We start from the raw sequence: 15,222 nt of genomic DNA on the forward strand, positions 1-15,222 counted from the left end.
GTGAGCCCTGCAAGGGATGCCCACAGCGTGAACCCTGTAAGGGATACCACCAGACAGAGCCTTGCGAGGAATGCCAACAGCGTGAACCCTGCAAGGGATGCCAACAGCGTGAGCCCTGCAAGGGATGTCTACAACGGGAACCCTGCAAGGAATGCCAACAGCGTGAGCCCGGCAAGGGATGCCAACAGTGTGAGCCCTGCAAGGGATGCCCACAGCGTGAACCCTGTAAGGGATACCACCAGACAGAGCCTTGCGAGGAATGCCAACAGTGTAAGCCCCGCACGGCCGAAGTCGCCGCTTCCGAGAGCGGGGCGGTCAATGGGGCCGCAGGTCTCCGTACCACAAGCGCAAATGAGGTCTCGCAGGACAGGAGAAACGGCTGCAAACTCGCTTCAGCGGACGGTGTCGGTTCCCGTAGATGATAGTGTGGGCGAGGCGAAAGGTCAGAAAATACCAACTCGATATACAGTCCGCCAGTTCCAAAATAATTTGGCGAGCGCCATCGCCAAGAAAGACGTGCAGCGGTTTTATAGCCTTCTTCAAAAATACAATACGTGTTGTAACACGGGACGAATTATAGATGCCATTGAGGGCATGCCGTCGGGTAAAGCGATCCCCAGTAAGAAAAAAAATAGTGCTTGTGCCGTAACGGCTTCCGACGATGCACGTTCCCTTGTTGATCTGGTAGTGGACTTCAGGACAGGCTATACAATGACGCATCTTGCGGTGATGTCAGGGGAACCAGGATTTGTAGAGAGCTGTCTCCGTTTTGGCAGTGCTGTGCACAGCTACGAGGACTTAAATGGCGACACAGCGTTAATGCTAGCGTTATGGGTACAGCCAGGAATGGCTTTTGAGATGTTGCACCGCGGGCAAGATATAAACATTGCCAGAATAGACACTCATGGAAGGAATTTGCTGCATTCCGCCGTCAACGTCCATATGGAGTCCACTGAATGGCCAGAACGGCTCGACTTCATTAAACTACTTGTGTCGCTGAATAGTGAGATGACATTGCTGAGGGATCCGTTTGGGTATACACCTGCAATGTGGGCCCTTGAGCAAATCGAAAACTTCAGTAACAAGAAGGAGGGGATGGAGATTGTATCGTTCCTTAAGGAAACAGAGAGAGCAACGAGGGCAAAGGCCAAGGCGGCGCGTGCCAAGAAGGAAGAAGAACGAGAGTCGCTTGCTAGAAAGGCGTCCGAAGAAATACCCTCCATGCACTCCGAGATGCGACTATCGGACCATGTACGGTTTGTCTTGGAGGGCCCACAGACCCGTCTCATCTGTATCGCACTTCTCTTGTTTTTGCACAATATTCTGTATGCCTGTGACATGGCTGACCGCCGGATGGACGCACAGTACCGTGACGCCTATTTTGACCTTTGGTTCACCGTTTTCAACAACATTGCCTCTTGCTGGAACGGCTCCGCCTTCTTTATGGGACTAACGCACGCCTTGTGCGCTTTTGGCGCTGCTATCATATTTTGTCTTTTTTTTCACTACGTGGTACATGGGTTGCTGTGCAAAAAACTTTTACGTCTGCCAAGCTGTGGTGCCCAATCGGAAGCGGAGAAGCGTTTCATTCGAAAATCATTCGGAGCCTTCTATGCCAAAGCTTGCAAGGGTTGCGAGCGTGGCAAATATTTCGCGATGACTATGGGTGCTGTGGTCGGTGTGTATACGGGTGCAAAACTGTACAACTTCATGCTGCATCGTATCTGGCCAGGACAGTTATCGTGGGCATTGATCCAGCCGACACTTGGTGGCCTTGACGCTGTAACGGCACTACGTGGCTTCTGGTTGACAACGCTCATGATCGATTGGTACATTTTTATGTTTGTGTTCGACCTCATGTATCAACAGGGCTCTCTCAACATATATTTACCACACCACACTTTTAGCGGGTTTGCAGAAGACTTGAATGCGATGGTACGTCAGCGAAAAAAGAAGCTCGTGGAAGGGGATATCTACATGGTGCGCATGGCGCTTTACTGGGTGTTGTTATTGCTAGGTTGGTCAGTGATTGCAATGGCTTTCCTCATCGTAGAGTTACATCAAGGTCCTGCAAAGATTGTCTTCTTGGATCCCATCTTCGCAACGTCATGGCCTGGCGGACCAGTGGCTGTTGCCAGCCTATGCATTCTTCTTGAGTGCATCATCATTTGCCAGGAGTGGACCTGGCCTACATTTCAAGGGCACCCTTACCTGCAGTTCCCTGGGCTGGTTATTACGACACACCATGTGTGGTTTCTCATTTTGGTGTTGACTGTTTTGTTCAGCCTTGACTTGCGCATAATATCGCAGCACGTGAAGCTGCTACGGGAAGAGACAGGTCGATTATCATCAAAGGACTCCGGATTACTCTTCCTGTCGCTACTCCCAGCCATTATTGGTTTTCTCACGCTTGCACTGGTAACTATCCGGTCTTCACTCTGGTGGGAATCTAGAGGCCGGTGTGGTGAGAAAATTGCGCTGTTTGCGGAGCACATGTGCCTGACGCCATGCCCCCTGCAGGATGAGGCGGCCGCACTGTTGGCGAAGCGCGCCGAGGAGCAGCGCAGCGTTTTGCTTTCTCGATCGCTGGTGCACGAGTCGGAGGTGAAGAGCGCGCGGGTGAGGAAGGAGGTTCACTCGGCCATTATGGACCTCGAGGAAGATATACTCGCTGTGCCGCCCGAGACGGCGGAGCCCGACAAGGAGACCGCCGGAAGCGCGACACGTAAGAAGCAGCAGTCGACGTGGAGCTCGGTCCTTCGGCGCCTGTATCCCGGCGCTAGCCGCAGCCGGAGCCGGAGCGGCAGCAGCCGCAGCAGCAGCAGGTCCTCCACTGCTTCAGCGATATCCCTGGACGGAGAGGACAGGGAATCTCCGCAAAAGCAGCAAAAAAAGTGTATGGAAGAGCAAGAACAAAAGGGATAAGGATGGAGGTGCCTGCCACCCAATGTGCCTGACCCCTTCCTTACGCCACGTAGAGCTGTGCATAGTCACCACCCCTCTCTCGGAAAGGGTGGTGATATCATTCTCGCGTTCCCCTCACTACTTGTTTATTTATTTTTTGTTCTGCTCCTTCGAATCATCTACGCGCTGCTCGTGGGTTCTCTTTAGATTCTGAAGAAGGTTTTTTTTTTCGGTTTTAGAGTATATATTCCTTACTGCTTCGTTCTTTTGTTTCTTTACCAGTGACTTGTTTTTATCTCCGCTGCCCTTCTCTTTTCATCTCGTATTAATTAATGAGATCGAAGAGGGGAAGGGGAAGGGGGAGGGGAGAGAACGAAATGAATAGCATTCGCGCGCTAGAAGAGCGGTGCTGTTGGTGTATGTCTTGCAGAGAATCCGTGACAAGTAACGGACACCCTTCTACGAGTGATTTGTTGTGCTATGTCCTCTTCTCCCCCTGCTTAATTAATTATTTATTTTTTCCTTTTTTTTTTGGTTTTTGAACCGCGTCCTGTAGTTCTGGATTTCTCATCGGGACGGAGATGACCACCGCGCAGATGCCCACCTACCGGATGAACCCACTCGCGCGGGACTGGACTCCCGCCAGCGAAGACGCAGTCAGGGCAAAATCAGTGGTCTCCGCCGCTGCCACCCCAGCGGCCCATGTCGTGGGGCCTCACTGGGGCCCCTTCGTCGACCCTACGTGGGCGGGGCCAATTCCTGCACATGTCCCTCACACCGTTGACAACGGCCCAAATAATCATGCCTTTCCTTGGTTTCCAAGTGCCTGGATGGATGCAAAACAGAGCTACTTTAACTATTGCTACTACTGGCACATGTACCAGTCCTTTCAGCAAGAACAAAGACAGGAAACCTATTATTGTGATTCACCACTCCCTACTGTTGCGGCGTTTCAAGGAGCCCCGTTGATAAGAGATGTTGCCGTGGATGCCATCACGCCGCTAGCTGAAACAGTTCTCATCGTGCCAGATGAAACCAGTGGCGGTATTCCGTCCGTACCCACCACAAAAACCCCAAGCCCTTCCCCCCAGTTCTCATGCGGTGAATGCAATGTGGTGTGCTCTGGCCGAGATGACTGGCATCGCCACCCTGGTGGATCAGGCGTTTCTTGTTTTCTGTGTGGGGAGCTTGGCCATCGCTACACAGCGTGCCGATTGTTTGACGGTAAAACTGTGTGTTTCATAAATACTGCTGATTCCTGCATTTATGCGATGCGACATGAACGGTGGATTGAAAGGGCCACACTACATGATGTGTACTTGTTCGTCTACTTGGCTGTTGGAATCGTGCCAGTCCAGGTTGTACTGCGTGTGGGCACTCTAATGGTGAGTGCAGCGCAGTATCCCCCTGAGACGCGTTGCTGTGACTTGCAGCTTCTTCCTGGGGCTGTTGTGGCTATCACGCAGAGCCAGCCTTCCGCTAAGGGGGCCATACATCCGCCACCACCGCCGCCGCCGCTGCCATTACGGTCAGACAACGTAATGCCATCGAGCAGGGTATGTGGCCGTCAATTGCGCCGCTGTGAAGAAGAAGAAGAGGCACTGATGGAGGAAGGCTTGGATGTCTCCACAATTGCAAAGGCATCAGAGCTCTCCGTTTCAATTTCAATTTTGGAGCGAAATACAAAGAAGAGAGTGACTGGTGTGAGAAAAGAGACGCTTGCTGAAGATGTCTCATCCGCCGCAGAAAGACCCAGCAGGAAGTACGAGAGTAGCCCCACGATCACGGAGGCCAAAATTGCCGCAGCGTCTCTTGCGACGCCAAGCACTGATGACGATGAGTGTGCAGGCACAAACTCTGCGGGTGCGGCATATCCGACCTCCACTGCGGCTTCCACGGTACCAGACCCAACCGCTGGAAAGGAGATACCCCCCTCTCGTGCAGAGGCGGCGCGCAATACATTGTGTTACGGCGGCGAGCCGCTCGACTGGGCTGAACTCTCTGTGACAGAGGAAAACTTCTTTGAGCATCAGGAAAGCAGAAATGAAGCACGACAAGAATGTGCCACCTTATCGCCCTTTCCGCTATCGACGGGAATTGACCCCCTTAATGCTGAAGAGCCATGCCGCCGTCGTCGTACTGTGCACGTGCGTTTCATACCTGTGTCGATGTCTTTTTCGGCGATACGAAGACTCCTCTGGTCATGCGGTGAGGTGTACAAGGTGCGGCTGGTGAAGCCGCAGGTGACAACGAATCCCAGGCGCATGTTCTACGTGTGCTTTGTTGAGTATGCCACGGAGGAGGGAGCAATGAATATGATGAGGATGCAGGGCCACCGTGTGGCGGAGTCCTTCCGCCTGGCTGTGGAGTACAGCCGACACCCCATCCGCGGCGGCTACGTTACGGACCGTGACGTGGGCACGGGTAAGCCATGTACGTTTGGCCTTGGCGAGAGGGAGCGGCGAGCGGTGGAGCTGCGCTTCGCTGTTGTCGGCCCGACCAACGCAGAGGTGATAAAAGACAGCGGTGTAAAAGTGCAGCGCAGACGGGGAGTTCGGCGGCGACGCGGCAACGGTCGTCATTGCGCGGCCGCATTAACTGCTGCTACTGAGGCAGAAGCGGCGGAGGAGGAGGAGGACGACGACGACGACGATAACAACGACAACGGCGCGGGGCATGCGAGGGGCGGGCCAGGTGGGCCCTACGCTCTCCAAATCGTCGCCACGACGGATTTGCGGAAGCGGGTGCGGGTCGACGGCTGCCGCGGCGGAAATGGCGGTGACGCGGAGAGCGGCGACGAGGCAGCGGCCCCGCTTACTATGCCCGCGGCTGTGGTGCTTCCACGTGCCGTGAGTCGTGACACGGGGATAAGCTGTGAACAGGCGATGCGTGAGCGCTTGCGCTGCGTTGTTGCGTTGTACGTCCGGCAGACGACGCCAAAGAACTTTTACGAAGTTCTCACGGTTCTTGAGGAGATCAAGTGGAATTCCATGACGCCACTCTTTCACCTAAGCCTCATGAGGTGTGAAGTGGCACTGTTCCTGCACCATGACCACGCCAGAGATGCTGAGAGCGCGGGCGTAGTGGCCGCCAAGGCTCTCAATTTGGGGAGCGAACTTCTACAGCTTCTGGCCGCCGTTGCTACTGGTGGCAGCACGCGTGTGGAAGCCGCCTGGCGCCTGCTATTCACCCGCACACCACCGTCGGAACAGCAGCATGTGGTGACAAAAAATGGCGAGAGTACCGAAGAATTGGAAGAGGGGGCGCAGTCGCAAGGGAATAACGGCGCGTCACGTTTATACCCGAACTGCAGTGCCCTCTTGAGCTTTGCCGAGATCCTTCTTCACATTGGTGTTTTGCTGGACCGTTTCCATGGGGATATTGACGTCGATTCCGACGTTGCTGAAGCGAGGATGAGTGCGGAACCGTCTGCTGCGATTTCGAAGACGAGCAGTACACACAATTCCGTGCGGGATCTGCTGTTGTGTGTTCGTGACCTGCTGACGCAGCTGCAGACCGTCCTTGATGCAGAAGAGGCTTCTGCTGCCTCCGGCGTCTCCGTGTGGAGCAGCAGGGCAGCACAGGCCCTGCAGCAAGTGCCAACAGAAGCTGACTGGCGCCCTGGATGCTTGATGAGTGCACGCCTCCCAGATGTCGGGAAGCTGTTAACCTCGACATTAACAGAGGAAGTGGAGATGCTTCTCTTCTAAGCAGCAGTAGTGGTGTTTTTTTTTTATTATTTTATTTATGATTTTGACTCCATTCTGTTTTTTTTGTTTCTCTTTCTTGGCCTCTTACTTTTTTTAAATAACTTTTTTTTTTTTGAGGGGGAGGGGCTTGCGATAACAGAGCGGCTCCTCCTCGGACCACCTCACCCGCACAAGCCGCGCGAGGTGGGAGGCAAGAAAATTGTTCCTTGAGGTAATAAGAAAATAGCTTCCTATTTTGTTTCTTTCTCCCTTACCTCTTCTGCACAGATCTCTTGCTTGCGAATTGGCTTTTTCGTGTGCTGTTCTGATTTGTTATTTCTTGTTTTGTTTTGCTTTGTGCCTTGAGTGCCCCCGGCAGTGCGCCAGAGACGGATCGGGAGGTAACCGGGAGGGAGGGGGGGAGAAAAGACGGGTGCCTGTCAATGCGTGTGCCTGAAGTAAGGCTCCCTTTTTTTTGAGGGGGGGTTCTTGTTGTTGGTGATGGTGGCTCTTGTTTTTGAATGGTGTATCTCTGCTGCTTTTGACACTCATTCCTGCCGCTGTTTTTTTTTTCTTTTACCTTTCTTTGCTCCTCTGTGCCTTCCCCGTACTGTTATTTCCACCGCGACCGTTTCGTGCCAAGAGCCGGTGACTGCGGTAGCTGTTCAGCACACCTGCACGAGGTAGGAGGGTTTCTTCCGTCGCCGCTGAGAACTGCGCATTGTGCCCGCTACTTTGGCGGCGGCAATGATGAATAGCGGGCGCGGGTCGCCCCCGTCGCTATTGTCGTCGGATGGTGAAGGGTACAGTACTACTCGTGGCGGCGTCGTGGCGAACACATCACGCTTCAGCCGCACCGACAGCGGCAATCTGATGATTGGGGCGCACACACCAACGCTCGAGAGGCGGTTGAAGAGCAGAGGTGGCAACGGCACCACTGGCGATGCAGTGAGACCCACGGGGCTCGGCATCACGCGTGGCCTTTTGGCACCGCGGCATTCGTCCACCTCCTGCACGGAAGGCAAACTGCGACACCGTGCCTCAACATACGATCCCCTTAGCAAGAAGCGTAGCGGCCTAGCGGAGTATGACGCGGGTGTTGCCCAAGCGATGGTAAACACAGCGCACCATATGGAGCAAATTGACCGCCTGCGCCGTCGGTCTCTTTTCTCCACCTTTGGCGGGGTTGTTTCCCATGCGGAGTATCATCGTTGCCATTATCGCAGGGGCCCCAGCCGTAGCCCATCACAACATCTTAGAGAACCTCCCACGTCGTTCCCGTCCACTCTTTTGCCTGAAACGCAGGGAGAGAGAGATCGGAAACGGTCTGGATTGCGGGACGAACCGGTGATTCTGGCATTGGAAACTGAGAGACCACTGCCCGTGTCACCAGTGCCGCTCAATCGCGGCAGAGATCTCGCGCTTGTGCCGATTGTATCACCCAGTGATACAGTGAAAAGGGCGATGACATCGAGTGGTAGTAGTGAATACACTCCACGGGGTGCAGAGCCAGTGACGTGGGGCATGGAGCGCGCTTCGATGAACGCTGGTCGTGGTGACGCCATGCTGCACAGGGTGGGCAGCAATAGAGCGGGCTCTGCGACGGCAGATTGGCGGGAGAGTAGCGGGCCTGTTATGCCGACTCCTGTTCCCGTTGGCCCGACATTGCACCACAAACAACTTACAGAGGCGTTTTACGGGAACTACACAAGTGGCTTGCTTGCACATGAGGCGTATATGCACTTTATGGCGGACATGAATCGGCTGCGACTAGGAAGTGGAGGTGTTGTACCTCGTCATCGTCATCGTCATCGTCATCGTCAGCAACAAAAGGAGCGGCATCAATCCACAGCGGATCGTCTACAGAAACGCAACCTCCCATTAGAACATCTTGAGAGGGACGAGATTGCCACGTGGTCGGCCTCTGTCACCCCGCATCCGAAATGCCTGTGAGCTGGTGAAAAGAAAAATAGAGATTTATTTCTGATTGATTAGGGGGTGGGTGAAGGAGGTGCTGTGCACAGTTCTTTTCCCTATATCCAATGTTTCTTTTCCATTGTAATAGTTGTGTGCCGAGGCGGATTCAAGTTGAGTCGAGAACAGTGGTGAGACAAATGCAATAGTTTATGTAATATTGATGCTCGCCACCGTTTGAGGCGAAGTGGCTGAAGGCGTGCGAACGTGTATACTTACACTCGACTCTAAGGGGCTGCTTGGATATTGCTACACTCCCAGCCAGGGACGAAGTGTGCGGCCTTTGGTACCTCTGTGGTGCTTGACCACAATTTCTTTACGGTTTACCACCGTTTTTTTTTTGGGTGGGCGAGGGGTGGCAGCTGTTCTCTTGACGTGGGTTTTGATGCGTGTGCATCATATCTGAATGGGAGCGCGGGTGCGGCTGCTACTGCTGTTGGATCTTGCCGGTTCTGTTTCTACTACTACCACTACTTTTACTACTACTACTGCAGGTTTAGCTACTGCTGCTTATGTTGGCTTCGACCGTATATGTGACGATTATGTGCCTTCTCATGTATGTATATTTTACTTTTGCCCAGTATCGTTTGTTTTTGTGCTTCAATTTTATTTGGTGGTTCTGGGGAATATTCTTCATGCTCAGGCCGCTGCAGGGCCCTCACCCCCCGGATAAACAACATCAAGAGTAGGCGGCATGTCAGACGGTCCCGTTCGGACACCCTTCACGCTGAAGGAGCGTGGACTGCAATACCTGGTGCGGCGACACCCTCCTGCTTTCGCTGTGGCTGGCTACAGTCCTGAAAATACAACATGGGAAGAAGTGCGAATTCTGCTGATTGGCGCCGGCGGCATTGGCTGCGAGGTTCTGCATGCTTTGGCGCTTAGCGGATTCACAGATACCACAGTCGTGGATATGGACACCATTGAGCTCTCCAACCTCAACCGGCAGTTCCTCTTCCGTGAGGCAGACATTGGGCGTAGCAAGGCGGAGGTGGCTGCGGCATTTATAGAGCAGTGCTGTCCAGGCGTGCGAGTGCATTCAATATTTGGTCGCATCGAGGATCAAGACGATGATTTCTACCGACAGTTTCACGCGGTTATTTTGGCTGTGGACTCCGTTGCTGCGCGACGGTGGATGAACCAGAAAATTGCAGAGCTTGCCCACTGGGACATTGCCGATGTTGCGAAGAGTTTGGATGGGCATGCGCAGGCGCGGAAGGAAAAACGTATTATCAGCGCTATCCCCCTCATTGATACCGGTACAGAAGGCTACGAAGCCTGTTGTCGTGTGATTCTTCTTGGCGAGCAGCCAACACCGTGCATTGAGTGTATGCTCGACCTTTACCCGAAGCGTAAGACAGTGCCACTCTGCACACTGGAAAACATCCCGCGTTCACCAGAGCACTGCGTCCTGTACGTGCAGTTCCGCCTTTGGGACGAGATGCGACCAGGCGTTGCGCTTGACACCAACGATATGGAACACATTCATTGGGTCTGCCGCATGGCGCAGCGACGCAAGGAAACCTTTAGCATTGCAGGGCCTGACATTGACGAGTCATTCACGCTCGGTGTTGTCAAAAATGTTGTGCCGGCTGTTGGCTTCACCAACGCACTGGTGGCTGGGCAGGCAACCCTCGAGTTGGTGAAATTGTTGACGGGCGTTGCGCCGTCCATGCAGTGCTTCTCGTACTTCAATGGAGCTGCGGAGTGTGGTGGGTTGACGTCATATGTGACGAGTCTTTCACCTAATCCCGCATGTCCTGTCTGCGCCCCACGGCCTCTGCTGTTGCTCACCGCGGATATGGGACCACGCGACGTGCTGGACGCCTTGAACGATCAGATTGGCTTCCCTGCTACGTCGCAAGAAGCATGCGAGTCACGAGACCCGCAGCGACTGGGTGTGACACTGCGCGTCCGATTTGAGCGCGACGGCGAGGTGTATCTTATTTACAAGGCAAGCAATCCGTTGAAGACAGACGTGAAGGGTGCTAATATTGAGGAGATTTTTGCGGCCGCGGGACATGCTGATGCCTTCGCGCGGTGGTGGAGCAGGAAGGGCAATGCTTTTACAGTTGAATGCAGTGGAGCTGATGCTCACATCTCAGCTGAAGCGCTAATGTCGAAAGATGCTTTATTCTCATGAGTTACTCTGCGTGTAAATGGGCGGGTATACGTTTGTTTGTGTCTGCGTGCCCCAAGAGATATCTTTTGTGGTTTGCATCTTTGTGAAAGAAGCACAGGCTGACTGTTGAAACAGTTACTGGAGTAGTGTAGTGGTGGGGGGCGGCAAGAACATACACCACAGTGAGCTTACAGGCATATTTGTAACCCCAAACGTTTCACTCTCTACCATTGCTATACCTTTCGCTGAGTTTGGCTCTCTTGCCTGTTTCTCTCTTCTCTTATGGCAGCGGAGAGTGTGAAGGGCACACCGATTAATGTTGCGGGTCCTTACCGGTCTGCGAGATGCTATCGACGGAAGAAGAATAAAAGTTCGTGCGGTGGCATCGGCTACATCTACCTTTCCGCCTCTCTTTCAGCAGGTTTGCTCGGCAGCGATGACGACGACGACTACGACAACAACAACAAATGGGACTACGGAGACGATGGCTGTGATGCGTGATGAGGCTCAGCCTATTAGTACAACTGTGGAACAACAGCGCTGGGATGGTGCGCTCTGTGGGCAAAGTGGTTTCCTGAAAAAGAAGAGGAAGGTAAACAAGAAGGACTCCTCCAGTACATTTAGCTTTCCTCTTGGTAATGGCATAGAAGTGCAGTTACCTGCACTTCCATCCCTCTTGGGCCGGGATGAAGTAGCTTCTGCCAAGCAGCAGGTGCGCAGCTCTACTGAATTTCAGTCGTCTGCGCCAACTGAGGTGGCGACCATTTCGACGTTGGCGTCTTTGCAGCTAGACTCTCTTGGTCTCCCCAAGTCTGTTGCTACTACTATTGCTAGTACTGGGGGTCCCGGGGGTAGTGCGCAGTTGGAAAAGGCACTCCTGGCATGGCCGGATGTGTTCTTTCGCCTCAAAACAGTTGCTTTACCGCTGCTGTTGGAGGGGAAGGGGGAACCCGAGATGAATTCTCTTTCCGAAGCATCTCTGGCACAGGGGTTCCATATTCTCACAGAGACACTTGATGTTGTTGATAGTGTAGCGAGGGCCACGGGTCTTCGGGCGGAACGCGCCTTTCCTGCCTCACTTGTCGAAGTACTGTGGAACGTCCTGCCGTCATTTTACGCGTTGGTGCAACATATGGAGCGGGGTAAAACAGAGCGCCGTGATGGTGAAGAGACTCTGCCTGCCTCCAGGGAAGGGTCTCTGTCTCCGATGAAAGAGTTGAAGCGTGCTGGGCGTGCTCTCGCATTGCGCACTCGCGACCTTGACGATCTGCTCTCCCCGTCGGTGCTCGTGCAGGCGTTGGTGTCGATGGAGCGGTGCGGTGCCTTGTCCGATGACATCATCGGCCCTATAGGGACAAATCTGCTGCGGCGCTACAATACCTCCGCGGCGTGTCTGGATGGCCCGCAGCACGTTGCCACGAAGCATCTTCTCTCAGCAGAGTTTGTTGCATCAGCGGCAGACGCAAATACGGTACCATTTAAAGGTGACGTCGCCGTGGCCCTCGTCCGGTTGCTGGGCCGAGTGCAGGTGACGGATCACTTTCAGTTGCACAGGTTGCTGCACACGATTCTCCTTCCTGCTGTGGTGCCTGCAATGCACGAAAATGCTCCCGATGAGGCGGCCCTGTTTGAGGTGACGGCGTGTTATGCGCGATATGCTGTTTCGGGGAGCGCCGTGGTGCAGCTCACGGCTTTATGGATGCCTTTTCTGCCTCACCTGACGCTAGACAGGTGTACAGAGCTTCTGCGCGCTGTTGGAAGTGGTCGGGCGACCAGAAAGTCTAGGCGCTCGCTTGCTCTTTCCCCACATGGGAATGGTGCCATAAGTGGGGCTGAGGAGGATTACATGCCTCTTGTTGATGCAGTTGTGGAGCGAGCCAATGTGTTGTGTCGCAGCGATATTCAGCGCGAAGTCGCAATGACATCGTACACCAACGATGTTGTTATTGCGCCTGCCACTGCGTCGATAAATGCCGGAAGTCTGTCGAGGTTTATTTGCTCTCTAGTTACAGTGAATTCTTCCAACTGGGCTGAGGCGTATGTCACGACGGCAACGGCGATGGCGAAACAACTCGATGCACTTCCGATAGGAGATCTCGTGCGTGTGACTAACGCCATCATGCATCGCAATTCGCATATGCCGTACCACCCGCTCCATGCTCTTTTGGTGCGCCGTCTCCTTAGCGTCGATGAGGCGATGCGTGACGTGAGAGTGGGAAACGTGGCGTTGTTGGCTGCCGCTTTGATGTCGTCACGGTCCGCACCATTTGCATCTTCTTCTGCCTCCCGCGTCTGCCCTCTGGAACTTGATGTGCGGACCGCTGGGTGCGGAGGTTTGGCTGACTCAGCTCCCTTCATGCCAGAGGCAAACTGTGCACTGGCGGTGTTCCGTCGTCATGGCACGAAGCTGGGTCTGCGCGGCTTTGTAGCTGGTATGTGTGTGGCTCCGTTGGGCCAGTTGCCACGACGTGCTCAGGAGCGAGTCATCATGCACTTCACCTCCATTGCCTCCGCCATTGAAGTGCCGTGGTTGGCAAAGGGCATAGCTGCGCTGATCTCGCAGATCCCGGGGGCAGTAGATCCTGTTTCAGTGCAGCGTTGGTTCTCGCGCTTTGCTGCGGTGGATGTGGTGCGACAACTGGACGTTGAACATGCCACGACGCTGCTTAACATCCTCTCCGATGAGAATTACGGTCGCGATTGTGCATTGGCGAAGCGGTCCATCACTACCCAGGCTGGAAAGCTCCTTCTTCAGGAAAGTTTTCCCCTGGGGTCACTCGCACCACTGGCACTGGCACTGCAACGCTCCAATGTCTTTTTCCCACATCTCTACTCACGCATGTGCCGAGTTCTTCTTTCGAATGTGCGGTGGGCGTCATGGGAGCTTCTTCTTCCTGCCTTTCACGCCGCAGCTGACGAGTTCACACGGGTCCAGCACGGCAATGGTTGCGTTTTCCGCGATGTCTGGGAACAGCTGCGAAGTCGTATTATGGAGGAAGCAGCAGCATCTCTTTCTGCGAACGATGTCGCTGCAGCCCTTAACGGTTTTGCAGCGCTTGATGGAAGGGACCGCCCAGCATTTTCTCTGTTGTTGCATCGTTTGTGGATTATCTACAGGGATGTTCTCGCAACGGCTGCTTCTGGTGGTGTTAGTTGTGATAGAGGTGCTAATGCGTCGTTGGAGATTGAGGAACCTCAGCAAACACCAGCGAGATGGGTCGATGAGGTGCTGACGGAATTTACACCCAGTGCACTTGCCGCTTCCCTTTCGACACTCATTTATATGGGTGATGGCGAGATCGTTAACACATTTCTGCCATGGATGCTTCTTCGCATTCGACCTGTTGTGAAGGACCTCTACCCAATCGATTTGTTGCAACTGATGCCAGCGTTGTTACATAGTTTCAGTGCGGTGCCCATGACCGCAGAAGATGCGTCAAGAAAAGAAAATACGTCATGGCTGTGTAATCCAGTTAACATTGACCTCTTGCATGCTACACATGACGGGTGCCGCGAGTTGTTCCTCCACATGTACGAGGATGAGTCTACTGCCGCGGATGCAAAGATGCTACAGACTCAGCGTGCTGAGTGGTCGCCGAAGGTACGTGTCTCCGTTTCACATGTTCCACGCTACCTGTACGCGGAACTCCTTATCGCATTGTCCCAGGCGGGTGTGCAGGATGCAGCGGTTGCCACGGCATCCGCTGTGTGTATTACACGACGTTCCTGTGCATGTATGCCGATATCTATGCTGGTGGATTTGGCCATGGCGCTATGCTTTCATTTCCCACCGCAATCACCTGATGACGCTGTTTTGGCGGGTGAGTCTACTTGGGAGAGTGCTGTGGGCACGCCCCCCGGTGGAGTTGCGGCAGACACCTCTCTTTCCCAAGGGACTGAAGCCGAAAAAGTTGTAGGAGGTGCTGTGCCGCCAGCACTCGCTCCAAATCAGCGCTTTCTCCCTCCTGTGTTGAATGCAATATGGGACCGAGTGGAAGAGCTGCATTCCCATCAGATTGACGCCATGGTGCGCTGCTTCAGGCACTACTATGGTGAGAAGGTTGACAATGATTTTTTGCTTCGCCTACAAAGGCACAATGCGGCACTTGCTGAGGTGAAAAATAACCCGAAACGATTGGGGCATGTCGTGCAGAATAGCGGAGAGAAGAGTGACGATGTGATGCCTGTTGTGAAGCAGGACACTGTTGCATTGAACGAATTCACAGCGGAGGACTTGTTCGCGTGAAGAGAGATTGTGTGGCGAGAAATAAAGTGAATTCACATGAAGGACTTCCACATGGACAGAGGTGACACTTACAGGTGATTGATTTTGTTGTCTTTTCTCTTTTATGTCTACTTTCCCATATTCTGTGTGTGTGTACTTCTTTTTTTTGTTTTTGGGAGGGGTGGGTGTGGGGGCGATTCTTGTAGTTGGCGTGACACACTCAAGCGGAAGCAGTTCCATATATATATATATATATATATTTATAATAGACTAAGCGGTAGGGGTAAAAGAAACCACGTGTGGTCCTC

The 15,222-nt window shown here is 53.7% G+C and overlaps 5 protein-coding genes across 5 annotated transcripts; all 5 read left to right on the plus strand.

The window, feature by feature from the left end:
* Positions 1 to 318: 318 nt before the first annotated feature.
* On the plus strand, positions 319 to 2,925 carry DQ04_00421000 (hypothetical protein; the record flags this gene model as incomplete). The annotated part of the gene is made up of 1 exon (XM_009308959.1): positions 319 to 2,925. The coding sequence occupies one exon, from the start codon at positions 319 to 321 to the stop codon at positions 2,923 to 2,925; it is 2,607 nt and encodes an 868-aa protein (XP_009307234.1).
* Positions 2,926 to 3,485: 560 nt separating this feature from the next.
* On the plus strand, positions 3,486 to 6,614 carry DQ04_00421010 (hypothetical protein; the record flags this gene model as incomplete). The annotated part of the gene is made up of 1 exon (XM_009308960.1): positions 3,486 to 6,614. One exon carries the CDS (start codon positions 3,486 to 3,488, stop codon positions 6,612 to 6,614), a length of 3,129 nt encoding a protein of 1,042 aa, XP_009307235.1.
* A 726-nt stretch (positions 6,615 to 7,340) lies between these two features.
* On the plus strand, positions 7,341 to 8,546 carry DQ04_00421020 (hypothetical protein; the record flags this gene model as incomplete). Its single annotated transcript, XM_009308961.1, has 1 exon — positions 7,341 to 8,546. The coding sequence occupies one exon, from the start codon at positions 7,341 to 7,343 to the stop codon at positions 8,544 to 8,546; it is 1,206 nt and encodes a 401-aa protein (XP_009307236.1).
* Positions 8,547 to 9,261: 715 nt separating this feature from the next.
* DQ04_00421030 (ubiquitin activating enzyme) lies at positions 9,262 to 10,710 on the plus strand (the record flags this gene model as incomplete). Its single annotated transcript, XM_009308962.1, has 1 exon — positions 9,262 to 10,710. The coding sequence occupies one exon, from the start codon at positions 9,262 to 9,264 to the stop codon at positions 10,708 to 10,710; it is 1,449 nt and encodes a 482-aa protein (XP_009307237.1).
* A 295-nt stretch (positions 10,711 to 11,005) lies between these two features.
* On the plus strand, positions 11,006 to 14,935 carry DQ04_00421040 (hypothetical protein; the record flags this gene model as incomplete). The annotated part of the gene is made up of 1 exon (XM_009308963.1): positions 11,006 to 14,935. The coding sequence occupies one exon, from the start codon at positions 11,006 to 11,008 to the stop codon at positions 14,933 to 14,935; it is 3,930 nt and encodes a 1,309-aa protein (XP_009307238.1).
* Between the last annotated feature and the right edge of the window lie 287 nt (positions 14,936 to 15,222).

Source organism: Trypanosoma grayi (assembly GCF_000691245.1).
Source record: "Trypanosoma grayi strain ANR4 Tgr_42_V1, whole genome shotgun sequence".
Lineage (NCBI taxonomy): Eukaryota > Euglenozoa > Kinetoplastea > Trypanosomatida > Trypanosomatidae > Trypanosoma > Trypanosoma grayi.